General features: G+C 36.2%; 2 protein-coding genes across 2 annotated transcripts; one reads left to right on the top strand and one right to left on the bottom strand.

Annotated features, from left to right (window-relative positions):
• Positions 1-2,785: 2,785 nt before the first annotated feature.
• Positions 2,786-13,385, bottom strand: sgpp2 (sphingosine-1-phosphate phosphatase 2). Its single transcript, XM_065282203.2, has 5 exons — positions 12,116-13,385; positions 10,719-10,880; positions 8,279-8,458; positions 6,685-6,774; positions 2,786-4,371 (listed from the first exon to the last, which is right to left on the bottom strand). Exons 1-5 carry the CDS (start codon positions 12,524-12,526, stop codon positions 3,826-3,828), a joined length of 1,389 nt encoding a protein of 462 aa, XP_065138275.1. The 5' UTR covers positions 12,527-13,385; the 3' UTR covers positions 2,786-3,825.
• A 1,090-nt stretch (positions 13,386-14,475) lies between these two features.
• Positions 14,476-19,488, top strand: LOC135771836 (RING finger protein 228). Its single transcript, XM_065282212.2, has one exon. The coding sequence runs from the start codon at positions 15,206-15,208 to the stop codon at positions 15,965-15,967; it is 762 nt and encodes a 253-aa protein (XP_065138284.1). The 5' UTR covers positions 14,476-15,205; the 3' UTR covers positions 15,968-19,488.
• The last annotated feature ends 1,958 nt before the right edge of the window (positions 19,489-21,446 follow it).

The raw sequence follows: 21,446 nt of genomic DNA, 5'->3' as shown, positions 1-21,446 counted from the left end.
AAACTTTTCGTAAATTCACAGTAGATCATCTTCTGACAGTATACAGACCTGCCAACCTGTACGCATTTTGCGTAGCAGGTACTCATTTTGACCTCAATGTACGGTGGTACGATTTGTCACTCTAAACTACGCAAAAACCTGATGACGCCCTTTGCCGCGCGAAGTACTCAAAAGAAGCAACAGAAAAAAGAAAAATATGTCCAATCATAGCACTGGGCTCATCCACCACATAGAAAGTGGGGATGATTGACAAGTCGTATGGCCAATCAGTAACAAGAGTCTGCTATCGATGGAATCACAAACTCCAGCGTGTTCTCCTTCCTCCACCCGCAGTTTCTGACCATCTTTTTCAACGGAGAGTCAAGACGTCTGATCCGCCAAGGTAAACTGGTAAGGGTGGATGTGCAAATAATGAAAAAATGCATTAGCTTAATCCTATGAAGTCGACGGTCGCGCGGGCTCCGTTTCATAACGTGCACTTCACCGCAAGATGCGCTAACATTACTTCTGATTTGTAAATGGGCATCATTTATAATTGAGCGCTTACGAAAAAGTACAATGATTTTACCATGGGGCAGAGCATCCAGTTTTAGTCAAATAAAAAGGGAAAGTTCACTCTCAGTGAAGGGAATCCACCTGACATCCGAGTGAAGCGGATTAAATGCGTTCTGAAATAACGCGCTCTTGATAATTGTCAATAAAATAAAACGTCATATAAAAACCACATCAAATAAAGTTTTATAAATGGAGAATATCTCGTGTCTCGAGCGCCCACGTGATATGTGCCTATGCCGTACTGTACTGCACTGTAAACAAAGCTACAATAAATTACAGACAGACATACAGTTAACAGCACTACTGTCACAGTTATGGTTGAATTTAAAGCAGTGTTAACTCTAAAATACTGTCTTAAAGGAATAGTTAACTTAAAACATGTAATTCAGTCATAGTTTACATAACAGAACAGACCATCCAAACATTTATGAGTTTCTTTATTGTGTGATACACAAGCTATTTTAAAGAGTGTTGATAACCACAGTGTCTGGTCCCCACTCCATTGTATTTTTTGCTAGTCAGGGAAAAACAAAAAAAATGTTTCTCAAATTTTTTTGTGTGTGTTTCACTCAAGAAAGAAATCATGAAGGTTAGACACAATATGAGGTTGAGTAAATGATAACAGAATGTCATTTGTGGGTTAACCATCTCCCACTATTTAACAGTAATATCACTTTTAACAGTGTTTGTGCAGACATGCTAAACTTTGGAGAATACAGTATTTAACATTAATAATGTTATTAATCACCATGTATGGCAAATTTAGTTAAACATGATTTTATTCACATTTATAATAATTTTTAAAGCAGATTATGGCAAGATGGGGAAAAAAGTGAGTGCAATGTGCAGCATGTTACCTTGAAAGTTACCAAGAGGTGTGCTTGCGTGCATGTGCGCATGCATGTGTTAAATTATATGTTAAAAACCCGTGTTCTGTCCTTTCGGCCGATGCTACTGTACTCAAAAAATAATTCCAAGGTTGGCAGGTCTGCAGTAAGAGAAAAAACCCAAAGCACAGATTTGCTCTGCCCTGTATAAATATGTAAAGTAGCCGTGTTACAGTCGCATTAGTTTGTGCCCCGCTAACCCCTACATTTTGCATCCAAATTCTTTTTATAATAATTTGATACTCAATATAATGGATCACAAGATGTTACAGGCAAGTGTCATGTATAGCTGAAAATCACAATTTACAAAAAAGCCTGTTTGCCTAACATCTTGTGATGCCTGACAGTGAGTAGTAAATTATTAAAATAATTAAAACTAACCATTAGAAAAAATCTGAAACAAATAACCCTACCTGTTAAACAAACTTAACTAAATGTGTTAATTATCATCTACAACTTTCTACATTTAAATACTGTGTCCAGGTAAAACAACGCTGTAAAAAAATCCGTAGAAATTGCAGCTGGGTTGCCGGTAACTTACCGTAGATTTAAATGTATGTTTTTTACTGGCAACATTTTGTTCAAAGTTAAATGAACATTAAACATTTACAAGTCTTTGTCTTTACAGAGTAAAACTAAAAAACAGCATCAAGCAAATCATTCTGGGAAACAAAGTCTGAAGCAAAAAACAGAAAAAGGTTGATGATGATTTCTGGTTCCCAGAATGCTTTGCATGAGGCTGTTATTGTATAGTTTTATTCTGTAAAGATAAAGACTTATTTATTTAACTTTGAACAAACTCTTGCCAGTAAATAACATAAATGTAAATCTACAGTAAATTACCGGCAACCCAGCTGGAATAACATTGTAATTTCTACGGATTTTTTTTTTTTACAGTGAAAAGGCATTTTTATGAAACTTTTATAGCTAGTAAAAGTGTCCAGCATGCATGGGAACCTCTTTAAATGTGTTCACAAGGCATCCCATGATGCACCATAATGACAAAACGGTGGTTACTTTGCAAAAGCTAAAATGCCACTACATCGTTTCCATACTTCCATGTGTTTTATTACAGTTTGAATGAACATTAATATTCTACTAATGAAGAAAAAGTAGTTATCTAAACTTATGACTAACAGTGTTGGGGTCTGTGTAAAAGTATTTCTGGGTGTTTACGTGAGACTATTATATCTTGTCTGTAATGGTGTTTGTTTAAGGATCGTCTTTGTTTACCAGAATCCAGTGTGTGGTTTGTGGTTACACGACAGGTGTGTTTGTGGTTTTGTAATGGTTGTAGATACTGTAGAGTCATAAAGGAAAATTAAACACTGTTTACCACAGCCACACTTTAAAATGTCCAAAAGTTTATTCCTTTAACAGGATCAGAAAGTGTATCATAAACACACAAAGTGTGTTGTTTCAGCACATTAAAGTACAAAATGTGTTTTGTAATAAATATCTGCATGATAAAATACATTATAATAGTAATATTAACAGAGATGGCAGTCATAGCATTTGAAAAGAGGAAATGTGGCACTAATGATGTCATCATACATTGTCAAAAAAATGGTCCCTAGGTGTCACTGGGGTACCAACCCTTTTAAAAAGTACACCTTTGTACCCAAAGAGTTCATATAAGTACCTCAAAAGTACATACTTGTACCGAATTTATACAAATATACAAATTTATACCTATCAAATGGCAAACGGGGATCATTCCTGAAATCTGTCATTAAAGGGGACATACCATATAAATCTGACTTTTTCAATGTTTCAGTGCTATAATTGGGTCCCCATTGCTTGTATCAACCTAGAAAATGTGAAAAAGAAAACCCAGTAACTTAGTTTTGATAAACCATTCTCTGCAAGCATGTAAAAATAGGTAATTAAAATCGACTCCCCTTGTGATGTCAGAAGGGGATCTTATTAGAATAATACTGCCCCTTAAACTGCACTATCCAAACACGGCACTGCCATTTAGTGCAGAGAGAAAGTGAAAAAAACATTGACAGCACAAATGAGTTTCAATTTCAATAAACCACCATCATGGCGATGAGTTATTGCATTTCATCATCTCATTTGCATGTTAAAAGACACACCAAAAAAAGGCACATTTTTGCTCACACCTACAAAGTGATCATTTTAAAATGTTGTAATAAATTATCTATTTTGAGCTAAAACTTCACATATGTATTTTGGGGACACCAAAGATTTATTTTACATCTTTAAAAAAAGTCTTGTGACATGTCCCCTTTAAATCAAGCTGATTTCAGTGCAGTTGTTTATCTAGTCGTTGGTTCAATGTGAAAAGGTAAAGCTGTAGAAACTGTTCGTGGTGAAAATCCCTGATGAAGTGTGGATCCTCTGCGAAAATCCACAGAAATCAAAGCAGTCCCAACAATACGAACACTCTGCTCACCAGCATGCTATTGACCAGGCCGATGGCAGTGTACGTTATGAATTTATACGGCACCTCGATTTCTTTTCTTCTGCGAGCATTAATGTCACTCACCGACGCTCCGTAAACCCAGCAGAGGGCCCGGAGGCTCACCCAGCGAAACACCTGCCGGGTCAGCACCAGCATCAGTACCCCAACCAGGAAACGTGCGACACCCAGGCCGAAAGCTGTGGCGGTCAGAGGCGGAAGTGTGACTGGAAAAGGCCCGACTAGTTCAAAAGTCAAACCCACTCTCTCATTCACCCAGTATCCGACAGAGCTTCCCGCCGCGCAGCCTAAAATAATGGTGGTGTCCCCCCGAGTGGTGCTGTAATGCTCCAGTTCAGGGTATTTGTAACCCAGGAAGAGGGGGAGTACCAGTGCCACTATTGGGGAGAAGGGGTTGTTGAGCTGCAGGTGGTCAAAGGTTTCCCAGAAAGGGTATGAAACGATCACAATGCCGGCTGAAATAAGAGCTCCACAAATGACATCCTGAAAGGAGGAAACATGAGAAGAGGCTTTCAGTTCACTTTCATGTCGGGTATAATAAAACTTAAGTAAAAATACTAAATCTAAACATATAAGCCTAATAAAAAAATGCTTATTTACAAAAAAAAAAAACATGTCAGAGGCACTTAAAGGGTTTTGCTTCTGAACTCCCTATTTATTTATCCAAAGTTTTTTTGTATTTATGTGTAACTCCACAGACAAAAAGGTGATCGAAAGTGTAAAAATGGAAACTAGTTACACTGTTAAAAATGTAATCAATTAAAGAAATTTTAATTATTTCAACTTACTGTTTATATTTTGACTAAATATATAAAAAAGTTGCTATAACTTCTTGAAAATGTTTACTTACTGTGTACTTTAACTTAACAAGTGTAGTCAATTTAAAACCGTGACTTGATTATTCTTAATTTAAGGGAGCAATTTTTTTTACTGTAAACACTTATCCTGATCCATTTTACTTAGGGCTGTCAAAAAATGCAAGTTATTGCAAGTAATCGAACACAAAATAAAAGTTTGTTTTTGCATAATATGTGTGTGCAAGGTGTGTAATTATTTTGTATTATATATATAAATACACACATGCACAAAAAACGTCTGGACATTGGTTGGACATGATTAAATTAGGTTTTCTTAAAATTAAATTAACATTATTAAAATTAATTTCATTTTAATAAAACTTGAATCAATCATGTTGAACTGGAGTACATAAATAAATTGCATAGATCCAATAATTTTTTTTATAGAAAAATCAGTATTTCAGTGTGCATGTATGTATTTAAAAAACATTTACATACACACACACAAATTATATATATATATATATATATATATATATATATATATATATATATATATATATATATATATATATATATATATATATATATATATATATATATATATATATTTCATATAATATAAAAAATACATAAAATTTTTCAAAGAATTATTAATGTATGTGTGTATTTATATATACAAAATAATTACACACACAAATATATTATGCAAAAGCAAACTTTTATTTTGTATGCGATTAATCCAGAAAAATCTTTTGACAGCCCTAATTTTAATATATAAAAATTTTACCTCTAAAACCATGATGTTAATTTAAAACAGATTATGGACATGATAGGTGTAAATTACACTGTGAAAAGTGAAAGTTTGATGTACTTTATCAAAAATAAATAAATAAATATAAATTACACATTCTCTCACTTTGTGACAAATTAAAAAAAAAACACTTCAATTGGTAACAGTTAAAAATGTAAGCTTTTCAACCTAAACGTTTCATTAAAGTACTTAAAAAAATAAAAAATAGTGCTGCCTCACGATTAGTCGCGACTAATCATTTGCAGAATAAAAGTTTTTGTTTACATAATATATGTGTGTGTACTGTGTATAGTAATTAAATACACACACAGACATGCATATATTTAATTAAGAAATATTTGCATGTGTATACATGTTTATATTATATATAATTTATATTATAAATATAAATATTTATTATATAAATATATTTTTTTCTTAAAATTCTACATGTATGTGTGTGTATTTATATATACATAATTATTAAACATAGTACACACACATATATTATGTAAATAAAAACTTTTAATCTGCAAACGATTAGTCGTGACTAATCGTGAGGCATCACTAAAAACAAATAAGGTGTTACCAATTGAAGTATTTTTTTTATTTTTTACAAAGTGAGAAAATGTATAATTTATATTTATTTTTTGTAATGCTTTAACTTTCACTTTTTACAGTGTATTAATTGCTTATTGGCTCAAATGCAACAAGGTCCCTAGTTCAGTTAATACAAATGTGTGGGATTTTTTATCTATTTCCTGGTAAATAAACAGAATAAAAATCCTAAAATTTTAAATCCATTTTTTTTTTAGAAATGTACACTGTAAAAATTATTTGCTGCCTTTAATTTTTTGTTTAATCCACTCAGATTCACAACTCATTTCACAATTACTATTATTATCAAAGTTAAGGCAGCAAGTTTTTTTTAACAGTGAAATAGTGCACTAGCCACACAGTTGGTGCAGGATACATTACACGTTTAATACTTAAGGTCACCAACCAAAGTATCCCGACTAAACTCATGCTTTGGCATACACCAATAAAGCTGTGCTGTATTAAGGAACAAGAGGGAAAATTTATGGGGACGAGCCAAGCTGCATGAATTATAAAGGAGTTTAAATGTTTTATATTAAAAGCCAAAAGTGCATGTTGCTTTAAGAGCCGCTTTCCCTGGCTGGTAAAAACACAGTCAAATAGACTTACCAGAGCCGAGTGCATGCCAGTATAAAGACGACTCAGACACACCAGTGCAGACAGAACCACGGCCACAAGCAATCCCAATTCAAACTGGAACTAATGTGAACACAAAGAAACACACATTTAAAATGAATAGTTTACACCAAAACCTCTGACATTTTCCCATATTAAGGTAGCAACTTGTTGTACATTCAAGGTTTGCATTTTGTTTTGTTTTTGAAAAGCATGTGTGTTAACCAAAACCTCAAACTGATTGATCTACAGGAACACTTTTTCTTCATTTTGTCAATTTTGTTTTCTAAAAAATGCTGCCAAGATGTCTTGAGAGGATGAATCACTGATTCAGTGTTCGACTGAAGAAAATTTGAAACTAAATGAGAGCAGCTTTTTTAGAAACAGTTATGGAATCAATGAAAAACTGTTATCACCCAACCCCTTCCCAAAGAGACCATCTTCTTTTCAGGATTTCATTCATTAAAAACATCCTCCCATCCATCTTCTCCATGAGGCCTCTATCCTGTAATCTCCATCCACTCTGTCTGCAGCTTGACATATAGATGATCTTCTAACAACATCCCCTCATCTCCTCCCTGTCATCCTTTTCTTTCTATCCCGGACATGTTCTCATCCCACTGGTTTTATTCGGGACTCTGTTAATCACTGACAACACTGGAAGAGACTTTACGTATTCATGAGCAGCCGCGCCTCCTCTTTTCTATCTTATCCTCTCCATCTCCTCCTCCCTCCATCTGTCCATCTCTCTCTCTCCTCCTCTATCAGCTGGAGGTCTTTTACAGGAAGTTAATGAAGAACGCTTCCTGAATAACCTCAATGGATTCTGGGTCACTTGAGCTCATGTATAATTGAATGGAATGGCTTTTTATGGTCTAAATCACATATACAGACTACCTAATGATCCTTTACAAGCAAAGAGACTTTAAGGTGGATTGCTTTCAAATCAGTTCATCCCTAAATTAAGTTTGGCTTAATCCAATCAAAATTGCAATATTTAGGAATAACAATTCATATATGGAATAACACAAAGGTAACTATTGGAAATTACAAGAATGACATGTAAAATATCCTTAATTGTCTCGGTCTAGTTTGTGTCTCATTTTTGTGAGTAGCTTTTTTCAAAAACACCTAAAATCAAAAATATTTTGCATAATTTTTCTTACAAGTTTGCTATTTTGAAATCTCTGAATAAAGTGAATTTTTTTTGTTTTTTGTTTATGATCGATCCAATATCTGGACGCACCAAATGCAATACATTACTGTAATGAAGTGTAAGCTGATATTAAAGTGATAAGAAGACAATATGTATGAGGTGTTTATGAGAAAGCTGGCAGACCTTGTGAATTTGTATACAACCTACAATAAATCGATAACATTGCTGTTTGCGTTATTCATAATACTGGTTTGATATTGAGCAGGACTCACTGACTGACAGATGCATCCATCTATAACTCACACTGATTGACAGTCATTTACTCAGAGTTCATTACAATGCCACAGAGCAGATGTGTGGGAGGGTCTTCCGGTGACTGATGGAGACTGAGGCCCCGCCCCCTTCAGTGTGGTAAAGCAAAATGAGTCTCACCTTCACTCTTTCCTGAGCACTGAGCAGAAGCGTAAAGAAGATGGCAGTCGCTGCCATGGCGTGCGTGGACGGCAACCCGTACTCTGCATCCACCCGCGTCTCCAGTTTGACCACAGGGGGAGATGAAGGACGGGGCAGCTTTAAAATATCTTTCATGGCTTGACCGATATACATGACCACCTGCAGAAAGAGAAATTAAGGGTTAAACCAAGTGATTTTGATACTTAAGTACTAAAATACAGTTGCATTTACATTTATGCATTTGGCAGACAATTTTTTCCAAAGCAAGTTGGAGTGCCTGGAGACTTCAAGGATTAAATGCAGTGGCGGCTCGTGACTGCTCATCCGAGGGGCGCTAATTCAAAATAAGTGTTCGGAGTGTCATGTGTGTTGCTTGCGTTTAAAAATGTGTGTTTGTTGCGTCATGTGAACCATGTGCATCACGCGTTTTGTCAAAATAAGTGCCTGCTGCACACGCGCCAAAACCGTTTTCCGCATGAGATTATGCGCATATCTGGCAAACGCGAGCATCTCTTTTATCATAAACCCTTTAGACGCGTCTGCAGCAGGCACTTTTTTATGACGAACTTTGCATCAAGTGCCTTCGAAAAAGAAGTCACCGGTCGCCACTGATTAAACCCACAACTTTTAGGTTGCTAACCCAATGCAGTTGGGCTACCAGTTTTATACCATTGCTTTTTTTATACAAAAAAAAAAAAAGGTGAAATAGAAAATTGTATTACTAATTATAAAATTTACTCTATTATAAATACCTGATTTTCCCACCACAGAAACAAACCATCAAAACAAAAGCAATCTACTATAGGATCTGTTGCCATGGAATCTTACTACAGTATTATTAAAATCATTTTAATACGAATGTAATTTAAAGCAGAATTTTTCATGTATTCTTCGGATGTTCATGCCTACACCACAAGGCGCTGCAAAGATTTTTATCTTCCTTTTTGTAGAACTACAGCTAATCAATCTACACTAAAATACAGAGGGCCTTTCCTATGGAATCATTTAGATTCTGTATTAAAGACTAAAATCACTTTAACCTCTTTTAAAGGAGAATTGAAAAAAATGTTAATATACAAATAAGTTTATTTTGTAAATTTGTTATATTGAAATGATTTATGTATTGATTGTATTGTCTTGTTTGATCATGTAATAGTATGTTTCATTTAATGAGATTTTGGGGAGGTGGTTTTATAAGACCTTAGGGTCTTCTCACTCTCTCCCGCACAGTATATATTTTTTTTTCTTTTGTTTCCTTTTATGGATTTATTAAAGTTGTATTTTAAATGTGCAAATAAACAAATCAAAATCAAAATGTAATTTAAAGCCAAAAACTTGACTTATGGGAATTTCGGTATGTGGCAATCGTGAGTGTCTAGTTCATTTTCAATAGGAGACACCCATGTCAGGCACCGTTAAAGATAAACATATTAGCACTAAATGTTGCATAAAACGTTTCCACTACACGAGAAAAGCTGTAGCTACGTGGCGATTCCACCGCTTGTCGCATACCGTGTGAAACGTCCATTAAATGTATAAAAGCAGATGTGTACAATTTAACGCAATCTCATGGCAATTCATATGTAGTTTACACGGTGGCTAATTCGTATTAGTTTGTACAACTACACACTCGTACGTTTTTGTAAGATTTGCTTTCACCCAAGTGACTTTGGGGTTAGGGTTTAAGTTTTTGTACGATTCATTTTGTACGAATTCATACAAATTAGCTAAGTCATAAAATACAACACAATCTCACGGCAAGTCATGTTATATTCACAAAATATTTAATTTATTTATTCGTGTTCATGCATGATTTTCCACTTTTTTGTGCCATAGAGCACGAATGTCTTTTTCGTATCAGGCAACACGAATTTCTATAAGTAGTTTTTCGTGTTCGTGGCACAAGTTTCTTTTTATCTAATTTTATGTATTGTTTTCTCATAATTTTTTTCCTATTTTTAAACAATTGTTGCTTGGCGTTGGGGTTAGATTTGGGGTTTGGGTTAGAATTTATGTATTGGTTTCTACAAGTTTTTATGCCGATTTTAAAACTTTTTTCGGTTGGGCTTAGAGTTGGGGTTTGGGTTAGCATGCCTGAAATGTAACAAAAAGTAATTCTAACCCCAACCCGACAATGGTAAAAAATAGGAAAAAAGCAATGAGAAAACAATACATAAAATGACACAAAAAGAAAGCCGTGCCATGAACACGAAAAACTATTTAGAGAAATTTGTGTTGACTGACACGTAAAAGACATTTGTGGCACGGAAAAAAGGGGAAAATTGTGTCAATTAACACGAATAAATTAATAAAACATTTCATGACTATAACACAACTTGCCGTGAGATTGGGATGTAAAATCCACACGAATTTCCGTCAAATCAGGCTTTGTGTGTGTAAGTGTTTGTGTGTTACTTACAACCCACACATTGACAAGCCGTCTGCATAGGAATGAGTCGAGGTTCCAGTGGATGCAGGGCAGACAAGTTATGTAAAACACTTCATGTCCCAGCATAGCGGATGACACAAACAGGACATAGAGAATCCAGTTCTTCACCTCATATCGAGACCGGGAAGACTCCTGTACAGAAAGAAATAAAAAATGCTTACTTAAATTAGAATTACATTCATTTGTTGTTTACTATTTCTATATGGCTAGCATTTTAATCGCTTTATAGGGTAAGAAATCAAGATGACATTTAGTGTTTGAGGAGGCGTCAGATGACAGGACAGATACTTTTTTTTTTGCTAAAGTAAACAGTTCATTAGGCCATCTGATAATGGCTATACATCTAAGCATTGATTGTACTTTCTCTGCCCTCATGTGGGCATGGCCTGGTGCTCTTAAGGAATGTTGTTTTTTGTTACGGTGCTTTACAGTTTTTTTAAAACATTCAGGTGTAAAAATTATGCATCTAATAGAAATGTCTTGTAAATAAAGTACCCTCAATAAGTACTTAGACACTTGAAGAAACATTAAAAAAAATACATAAATGTATGTTTGCCTTGAACAAGTGACATATTAAAATTATGTTTGTCTCATAAATTACTTTTTTTTAAAGAATTTTATACTTATACTGAACTGATGTACTGATTTAGTACAAAACAGAGTTCAATTCAAGTCCACACAAGAGTTCATCCCATTAACTATGGACATGTCCAAATAACTTTTATATTGAACAGTACACTGTAAAAAATACAGGATATATATAAAAATAACTTTAAGTTTTGACCTGACATAACTTAGAAAAAAAGTTGAAATTTGTTTAAATTTCATTTGTTAAGTTAAAGTAACATTAAAATATATGTTGATATTACAAATATGCTGCATTTTTACAGTGTACAAAAATATAGTTTTCTAATCAAAACCTAACAAACGTTTTAATAACATGTGTAGCTTCAAATGTTTGGTAGTGCTATCTTTGTTTAAAACACAACTTTAACTTTATTTTGTTATATGATGCCAAGAAGACATAAATACAATATTTTAGTGTGGCTTAAATGTCCAAGCACTGTATTTGTTTACACAAACTCACTAAGAAAGAAATATTTCATCAATGTGTAATTAAACATTAAATTAATCGGATGTTCCTTTATATATGTCATATAATCAAACACAGGCTTTATATTTTTACCTTCAAAATGTGTTTTATAAACTTTGACTCAAAAGTAAACCAACCCGAGAAACGGGAAATTCCTGTAATCTGGTATTTCCACTGTTAAACGCAGAAATGTAATGGCATTGAATTTTGAAAGAAGTCTTTCGTTTTTAATTCGTATAAATGAATAAATTTCTTTCAAACCGACTTTACTTACCTTGATTTTGTCGTCAAACTGTGAAGTGTCGATTTTATAGTTGGAGTTACTGTCATGTGAGGCGGCCGTCCCGTTTACATGTTCCGCTTTGCGCCGGCGCGTCTTCACCGAACCGTCCTTAAAACCGTTCGCGAGTCCGTTTTGAGTCCTGTACGAGCACGTCTCTGTCGGAACCAGTCCGCAGAAACGCTGGAAACCGGCCACGAGCTCTGGACTCTGCAGGTACGAGATGACCGTCCACATGGCCGCGCGAGCTTTGACTTCTGTGCACCAGCAGCCCGGCCCACGCGCACAGGTGTGTTTTACAGCAGCAGGTGACAAAGCCTGAACATGCGTTTTTTTAGTCAGTGCTGACGTTTGGCTACTTGCTCGTTTTGATTGGCTAAGATGTTTACCTGAGGTAGATATCATGCTTATGGAAAATGGCTGTCACAGGTGAAAAATGTGGTAAAAAGGTGTGTATGAATGGGTATGTTAGAATTTCAAAAAGTATGCTCGGGTGAAATAGGGCATTTTTTAAATATTACTTATATTTTGACATTTTTATTTATATTTTATTTAAATTTCAATCTTTGACATGGTCTTACACGGTCAGTATTAAACATGTCAAGAATATGTTTACAGAATGTTTTTTATATTATTATATGTCAAAAATGAAATTACATTGGCTGGGTTTTCACAGACAGGGTCCCAAATGGTCAATATATGTAAGGGGGCTGTACCCTCCGATACTATTAGGTACATATACATTTGGTACCAATATGTACCCTACCTTTGATATAATATGTACATCTGAGGTGATATAAACTCGGTATAGTAAATATTTAACAGTATAGTAAGCACACATGTTACCCAGTGACTTCCATATAGGAAAAACAAATACTATGGAAGCATATGGGTACTGTCAACAGTGTGGTAACCCCTAACAAGTGTTGGGTGTATTTAGTTACTGTAATTAAATTACGTTTTCCTTAAAAAAGATAAAGGACTAGTGCTTCTATTGATCTAGTAACTGTGAAAAAGATCAACCCAGTAAGTTAGTTTTGGTAAACCATTCTCACGTGAAAAATTAGGTCATTGAAATTTGGCTTATTGTAATAATACTGCCTAATCTGCACTACGGCACTGCCATTTAGTGCAGAGACAAAGAGAGAGAGAAAATAATTCACAGCACAATTGAGTTTCAACTGCAACAAACCACCATCATTGTGCAGTCCTTCCAGAAAAACATAGTTTTTTTTTGTGATTGTTGCGGGCAAAAATCCTTGATCATGGTAGTTTTCTTAAAATATGCAATGGAATATGCGGGATTTTTATGCAGCGGGATTTTTATGCAATGAAATTGCGGGAACTTGCAAAAACTGCGGCAACTTGCAGAAACTGTTTGCAGCTTTTCAATGATGTTCACGTCACATAATCACCTCACTTCATAACGTTCCCGTGGCAACAGGGGACATGGCTGCGCTTGTGTAAAGTAAATCCAACATTTTTTAACTTTGTGCTAAGATATAAGTGACTCTTTGCTACGATAATATGGGGATTATGAAATCATGCAAGCCCCACATATTTTGTGCCCATCATTTATGCGGCATATTTGAAAAAATGCGGCCCCCGCATAAATATGCGTACTTTGGCTGATTATGCATTGAATCATGTGATTGCATAATCAAGTTTTTCTGGAGGGACTGGTTGCGATCAGTGTTTGCAATTCATCAGCTCATTTGCATTTTAAAGGACACACCCAAAATGGCACATTTTTGCATACAAAGTGGCAATTTTAACATGCTATAATAGATTATCTATATGGTATTTTGAGCTAAAACTTCACATACATACTCTGGGGACACCAAAGATTTATTTGACATCTTAAAAAATTATTGTGACATGTCCCCTTTAACAACTATTTACTAAGTATTAATAAGCCATTAGGACTATATTGAGTCAAGTTAGTTAAAAGTGAGAACCGGATCTTTAAAAGTGTGACCAGAATAATTTATGTACTTTTAAATGATTTTTTTTCGAGCAGTTTCGAGCCTATCTTTGTATTATTTACTAAATTTGATTTAGAATTAGCGATAAGTTATTATATACTTGTTGGTGAAATTAATTTGTACAGTAATTTAATTACATGATTGAAGATGTACTTAGTAACTAGTAATGAATTACTTTTAAAAAAAAACTTACCCAACACTGTATGTAGGCTACCATTAGGTTCATGCATATATAGGGTTTGAGATATACAAACAAATACTATGGAAGCATATGGGTACCATCAACTGTGTGGTAACCATCATTTATCAAATATCTTCTTTTGTGTCCAACAGAATAAAAAAACTCATACAGGTTTGAAATAACAAGAGGGTCAGTAAATGATGACATTTTTATTTTTGAGTGAACTATCCCTTTAAGAAATGTAAACCATGTTAATTTAATTAAATAGGGTGTGTTTGACTTTGAGGAGATTTATAAACTCTGAAATAGTGGCCTCCTTCCAGTCTGTTTCTGGGATATTTGTTTCTATGACAACGACAGTGAGAAATGTCAGCAGGTAGATGACTCACAACAGACAAACAAAACGCGAAGAGCTGTTAAATGACCAACATTAATTCACACAGAGCTGGCATGTTTTACAGGAGGACAACTGAACAGATCTGTTCAGCAAAAAATGAGTTAAATCTGACGTACACGGCATTACTGCTTTGTGAACGTCGCGTGGTATTTGACCCGGACGCGCGTCAGACGCTTTGATTTAGCGACGCTTTGATGATGACGCGGGCCGCGGCGTGATTCCCGAGTCCCCGGCAGCTTATTTGGGAAGCAACCGGGTTTCGGTGCGGTTGGCTGAAATCAGCAGCCCACACGGCTGTCATTACATCACCTCCCGGGCTAAAGCGTTACGGTTAGTTATTTACTAGGAACGAACGCGATTGACCGAAGCGCATTTTAAAGGCCTGACACAACAATGTCCGTAGGCTCCGGGTTTAACGGAATCACGGGGTTTTTAACGAGAGGATAAAGAGTAGAAGGGAAGAAGGCGCGTGACTGTCTCGCGCTCATTGTGCTTTCGTTGATGATGTGAGGCGGGATGCCATGGCAGCGGCGGATGTAGCAGCTAACGGTCCGGAGCCGCCCGGTCCAACGGCGTTTCCCTACGAGGAGTACGAGTGCAAAATCTGCTACAACTATTTCGACCTCGACCGTCGGGCGCCCAAAATCTTGGAGTGCCTGCACACCTTCTGCGAGGAGTGCCTGCACGCGCTGCACTTGCGCGAGGAGCGGCCGTGGCGCATCAGCTGCCCCGTTTGCCGCCACCGGACGCCAGTGCCGGACTATCGGATACAGAACCTGCCCAACAACACCAAGGTCACAGAGGACTTCCCTCTTTATATCGACTCGGACCCTTTGCCCCAAGATGCGCTACCGCCCCACCCGCCTCCCCTGCACCCGGCGCTCGTTGCACTCCGACGCGAGGACGACGCGTCCAGAGCGTCCGTCGCGGGTCAAGCGACGTCGTCCACCACGACGGTGTCCACCGCGACAACGCTCTCTCAAGAATCCATTTCGCGCTATGAGAGCTGCCACAACTGCAGGCGGCTCGCGCTGACCACCGGATGCGTGTGCGTCATCTTCTCCTTCCTATCCATGCTCGTGCTCTTATTCATGGGCCTGATCTTCGTGCACAGCCACGGCGGACCGCCCTCCCCTGCGGGACCGCTCTGCCTGTCTGTCGCGAGCATCCTGGCTATGGTCTCTGTGGTGGTTACGTGGCTCCTCTGCTGGCTCAAATACAGACCGGAGCACGAGTCCGGCCGCGCATCGGCCACTGCTAACGCGAGCAGGAGAAACGCGTGACACAAATAGTTATTGTTCACCTGTGTGTTACTGTAGTGATATGGGTTTATCAATGGCTGATCACAACATCGATGTCTAATGCTGTACAGTGCAGATAAACAATGGCTCCAAAAAGAATCAGATTACAAGAATTTGTATTACATTTGGATAAAATCAATGCAAGCACTTTACAGGCAAAATAGTGCACAATTAAGGAAGTGCTTTAGATTTCAAATATTAAAACATAGGCTATAGGAAACGGTATTAGACATTTTGTAAAATTTTAGTCGATCATATCCATAGTTAATGTGGTACTCTGCTAAGCAACCTGTGTGAACCTAAAATGAACTTAGTCGATAAATTCTTACATTTTACGGTTCACATATTTTGGGGGACACTGTATGGACAAGGTTTGAAAGTGTGGGACCACAAGTGCTCCTAATGCCTTTCTTTTACATTCCTTTTCTTTACGAATTATATTATCAGTTACAAAGTTTATTTATTTCTATTATTTATCTGCTTTAATGATGGCATGTGCTTTACATATCTTAAGTTTATATTATTGCCTTTCTATTCCATAATATTGTCTCGCTAAGACAAATTTGTAAGTCGCTTTTCGTCTGCTAAATTTAATATCAGAAAAAAGGTCCAAAAATGGTCACTATCCCAGTAGGCATATGACCGACCTTCAACGTTGAAATTTGGTTGAAATAAGGTCAGTTGTTTGTTCAATGTTGAAACAACGGTGAATGGTAAACGGTTGCAAAAGGTTATAAAAGTGCTTAAAATCAACGTTAAAATTTGATTGAAATAAGGTCAGTTGTTTGTTCAATGTTGAAACAACATTGGAACAACATTGAAACAATGGTGAATGGTAAACGGTTGCAAAAGGTTAATAAAATGCTTCAAATCAATGTTGAAATTTAATTGAAATGATGTCAGTTGTTGTTCAACGTTGAATAAATTTGCAAAATCAAAAGGTAATTCAACGTTGATTCAACATTGTCCTTGATGTTGATTCAACAGTGAATCAACGTCACTGGGGTGGCACCTTTTAAAATCACACCTTTGCACATATAAAGAGTATATTATTAGTACCTCAAAGGAACATATTGGTACCAAATATACATGTACCTACATTTTTTTGTGTGTGGTCTCAGACTTTTGGAAGCTATTAGCAAATGAGGCCTATGCAAAATTCTTTAACTGAAATGAAACCGTAATTTACTTAGAAAGCATGCATGTTTTGAGGCTGATAATCTCCAAATTAAGGCTAACGAATCAGTCTGCCACCTCACGCTGTATTACATGCCATCCGGCCTATGAAAGAAAGGCACATTTGTTCATATGGAGCAATAGCTTTACTATGAAATGGTGATTTTATACCACCTCCTTTGTTCTCCGCTTCACCTATGCATCTGTCACGGTGAAACCGTGTCATCTGACAATCTCTATTTGCTGTCGTATTTGTGTGCATTGCACAATAGTGCTCATTTTATCGTTGATCATTTTTTGTATGACACAAACACGTGAAGCACCCTAGCCATGTACTTAGTTTAGAAAAAACAACCTGCATGATGAAAACTAGATATTATGTTGGTAAAGACGGTAGAGACCGTCCTTGCCTGACAGCCAATTCACTCAGTACGTGCTGTTTTTCATCGAGCAGTGACTAATCTGGTATTATGGGTATTTCATATGCTGATCTGTCAAGTGCCCGTGAAACTGGAAACAGTGTTGGTGGAGAGCTCCACAGATACTGAAACAGATCTCTGTGTAAGATTTATTAGGAAGGAATTGCACAGAGGTGAAGCAAGGAGAAACGTGATACCTGAGAAGCAGTTCGAGTTTTGCAGTGCCCTCGCTCTGACAGGATGCAGCGGTAGAAATCAATGATAAAGACTCACACGCTTGGAATACAGCCAAGTCGTGCCGTTCAGTGTTTCCCATTAGTCATTTGTCCTGGTAATCCACAACTGATATATTCATGAAACCAAACGTGGCTTGTTAACTTGGGTTTTGGAGAGTGCAATCACACATTCATAGCCAGCTGTGTCTGTATCTGGGATGGATATTGAATATATCTTTCAGATGATCTTGGACTTGGTTTTGTTACAATGATTGCATATTTCCTTTTAATAGAAGTCATTCTTTTGAGAATGGTAACCAAACTTGATCCTTGTCTCTTAAAGGAAAAGTTCACCTAGACATTTAAATTCTGATGATATTTCCTCCCATCAATCTGAAAATTTGAAATTTGTATAAATATTTGCATGGCTTTATCCATTCAATTCATAAACACCAAAATAGCAGCATGCGGGTTTTGAAATGACATCGTGTAGATATCAAAATTTACATTTTTGGGTGAACTGTTCTTTAAAATTAGCTCTTATGTGCCTTTCTTTTTTATTTATTCATTTATTTATGGAGGGAAAAGACGATTTTAATAGTTGAAAACAATTGAATTTTATATAGGCTTACTGTTTGATATTTGAAGCTGTTTATTGTTGTAGGCAAATGTGATGGATTAACTCAATTCTGCCCCCTGTCGGTGGAGCTTTGTAGTGCAATCATTTGTGTGTTGTGTTGAGTATTGCTTACATTTTTGTAAGGAAGGTTTACAAACTGAATCTGGACTTGGGGGTATTTGAATAATTGCAATGGGTACTTAGACGTCCCTGTGTGTTTATAATGGTTGAAAGTGTTTGATGCTGTTATTGGTCAGACTAAATGTGCTGTACAAAGCAGCATATATACAGGAAGTACAGTAGTATAGTGCACTAGTGTTGTGTAGTCACCAGCTTTACAGCTTCTCCTGCCAGAGTAGACAATATCTCATGATTTTACTCTATACCAGGAATTAAGTTTACTGCCATGTTTAATTCTTGCTTAAAACGCTACACCAGTATGCATTTATGCTGGTTTATGTTAGCTCTGGTTTGTTGATGGTCTAGCTGGAAAATAGTAGCTGTGCTGTTCACCAGCCAAAAAAGCTGGTCTCGACTTCTGTTCTGATTCACATACTTAATAGATCAGAGCACGGAAAAACTTGAGGTAAACCCAAAACATTAAATCATTAAGGACCAAACCATAAATAATGGAACGGATTTTGTTTCTGTTCTAATGGAATAACAAACATTCATAATATACACAATCAATATAAAAGTTTTCATGCTGCTCTTTATGACTTCCCCACTTTCTCATGGAAACGCTGTTGTCTGGATTATCTGGCATGATGTACGCTTTTCACATGTCAGTTTTTCTCACACTGTACACCACCCAGTGACTTTCTGGGATGTGATATACTTCCCTTAGTGCACTCCTCTTAGTAACACTCCTTAGGGTCATGGGCTTTATAAATAGCCCTTATATACTCTGCTGTAATAGGTTTAGTCTAGAGGTAAAAACTGTGTCTTTTTACTATAATGGCTCAATAATTGTTGTGAAACCTGTTTGAAGTGTATTTGCACATTAAAATTGTTGTTTACAAAACACACATTTTGGTTGGCTAATAAATGATTTAAAAAATAAAGTCGTTGTTGTCAAGTATTATGTGACACTGTCTGTAAAATCCAGGATAAAGTCTCTTTTGAGATTAGCATCATTTCAATCTTTGACTCAGCCAATATTAAAGATTTCAAGATGATATTTTTTTTGAATGTTCTTTACAGTATGATAATTTTATGTAGATCACAAAAAAAGACTTAAGCTTGGTTTTCACTGGCAGTGATGGACTGGGATATTAAACATGTAGCTTAAAACCCCAAATATTGTTAAAGGGCATATTTGAAAACAAATTAATTTAACTCTAATTATGCTGGCCTGTATTTGATTTAGAATGTACTTTATTTAAAGTGACTGCTAATGTTTTTATTTTGGATATATCCCTTGTTTTCATTCTCCAAGGCTTAAGCATTTTAGGGATGTTTGTAGTGCTGCATTTCAGATGATTTTGCTCTGAAGTTGTCTTTGGGAAAGATTCACATTTTTTGTAAGTGAACCTACAAATTGAGCTTAAAAGGATGATGACCTTATAAGCTGAACAAGACAGGGTCCAAGACAAATGACACGAACAACACGTGCACTGTTAGAAGGAAAACTGTGTGTGCGCGTGTGTGTTTGTGAGAGAAAAAGAGATCTCATATGGTATATTCATATTGCTTTTTATATTGCAAAGGTTTCAAATTTTAAAATAACTTTGAGGTATATTTTTGTACAAGTGAGTTAAATTAGTTTGACACCGTTAGAAAATAGTGATATTTGACCCAGTAGATAATTAAGATCAACTCTGTCTCCAGATCTCCTCTGCAGTAATGGATTCGACACGCAGATCCGATGTTTTTAAAAGGCCGAAACATGCATCATGCAGCCGTCTTTGCCTTTTCACCTACCGCCTTCTGTTTTTTAAGTCTATGCTGAATAACTTTCTAAATTAATTGAACCGAAAGTAGGTCCAACAAACATGGAAAACTAAACTTTTTAATAATTGTGGGTTTCATATTTATAACTTGGATTTAAATTGTATTAAATTTTAATTAGGCTCTAAATTTGTTTTACACTATTAAAGCTGTTGAAACCCATTCGCTGTTTAGGCCTACATAAATATTTTTTTAAAGTCAACTGAAAATGATAGTATTATTTAAAATAACACCAATTTTAAAACACTTATTAAACACACACAGAGAGAGACGCATTGTTAACTTCTCAGGCCCGTAAAAAAGAATCCGGCGTCGATTTAACTTTTAACTAAGAAAGAATAATCAAGTGTTTTGCACATGAAAGATCCTCGTTTCCCCCGCAAATTTCCCTCCCGCGTGCGCCCTATTGTCCACGCGCGCAGGCAAAAAGAAAACATTTAAAGTTTCTTTTTCAGTTCAACAAAAGGGCCACATGTCATTGAAGTCACTTCAGTGTGTGTGTGTGTGTGTGTGTGTGTGTGTGAGAGTGAGAGAGAGAGAGAGAGAGAGAGAGAGAGAGAGAGAGAGAGAGAGAGAGAGAGAGAGAGAGAGAGAGAGAGAGAGAGAGAGAGAGAAAATGTGTCTCAAAACTGTGGGAGTTGATCAGTCGTTAATCTGTTCAATCCTTTCGATAGCCTTTTCTCGTATTAATTGCTGAAATGTAGGCTAAATATTAATATTATGCATGTTTTTGTACGATAAATAAATATTGTAAATATTGTTTATTTATACAAGCTTACTTTAATTCATTCTGTAACGAAGTGCTTTAACTTTTTCTGTGCTAGACTTTTACCACGCAGAGTAAATCACATAGGACAATAATATTTTACTGCATGGCTGCCAATGGTTTAACTTTGGCTAAAAAACATCCATTTCAATAATAAAACAGACACGCGTCACACACGTTTAATGTTAGAAATATCTTCAAATCAGACTTGGGCATCTCTGAAAACGTTTACTGCTTCGACCAATCAGTGTTCCGTCTCGAGATCCTGTGGACCAACCAAAACGCGCCGTTCGCGTAATAGACAAGGAGGTATCTG

The sequence above is a fragment of the Paramisgurnus dabryanus genome, chromosome 8 (assembly GCF_030506205.2).
Source record: "Paramisgurnus dabryanus chromosome 8, PD_genome_1.1, whole genome shotgun sequence".
Lineage (NCBI taxonomy): Eukaryota > Metazoa > Chordata > Actinopteri > Cypriniformes > Cobitidae > Paramisgurnus > Paramisgurnus dabryanus.
The sequence above is the reverse complement of the archived record's forward strand: the minus strand, read 5'-3'. Positions and strand labels throughout refer to the sequence as shown.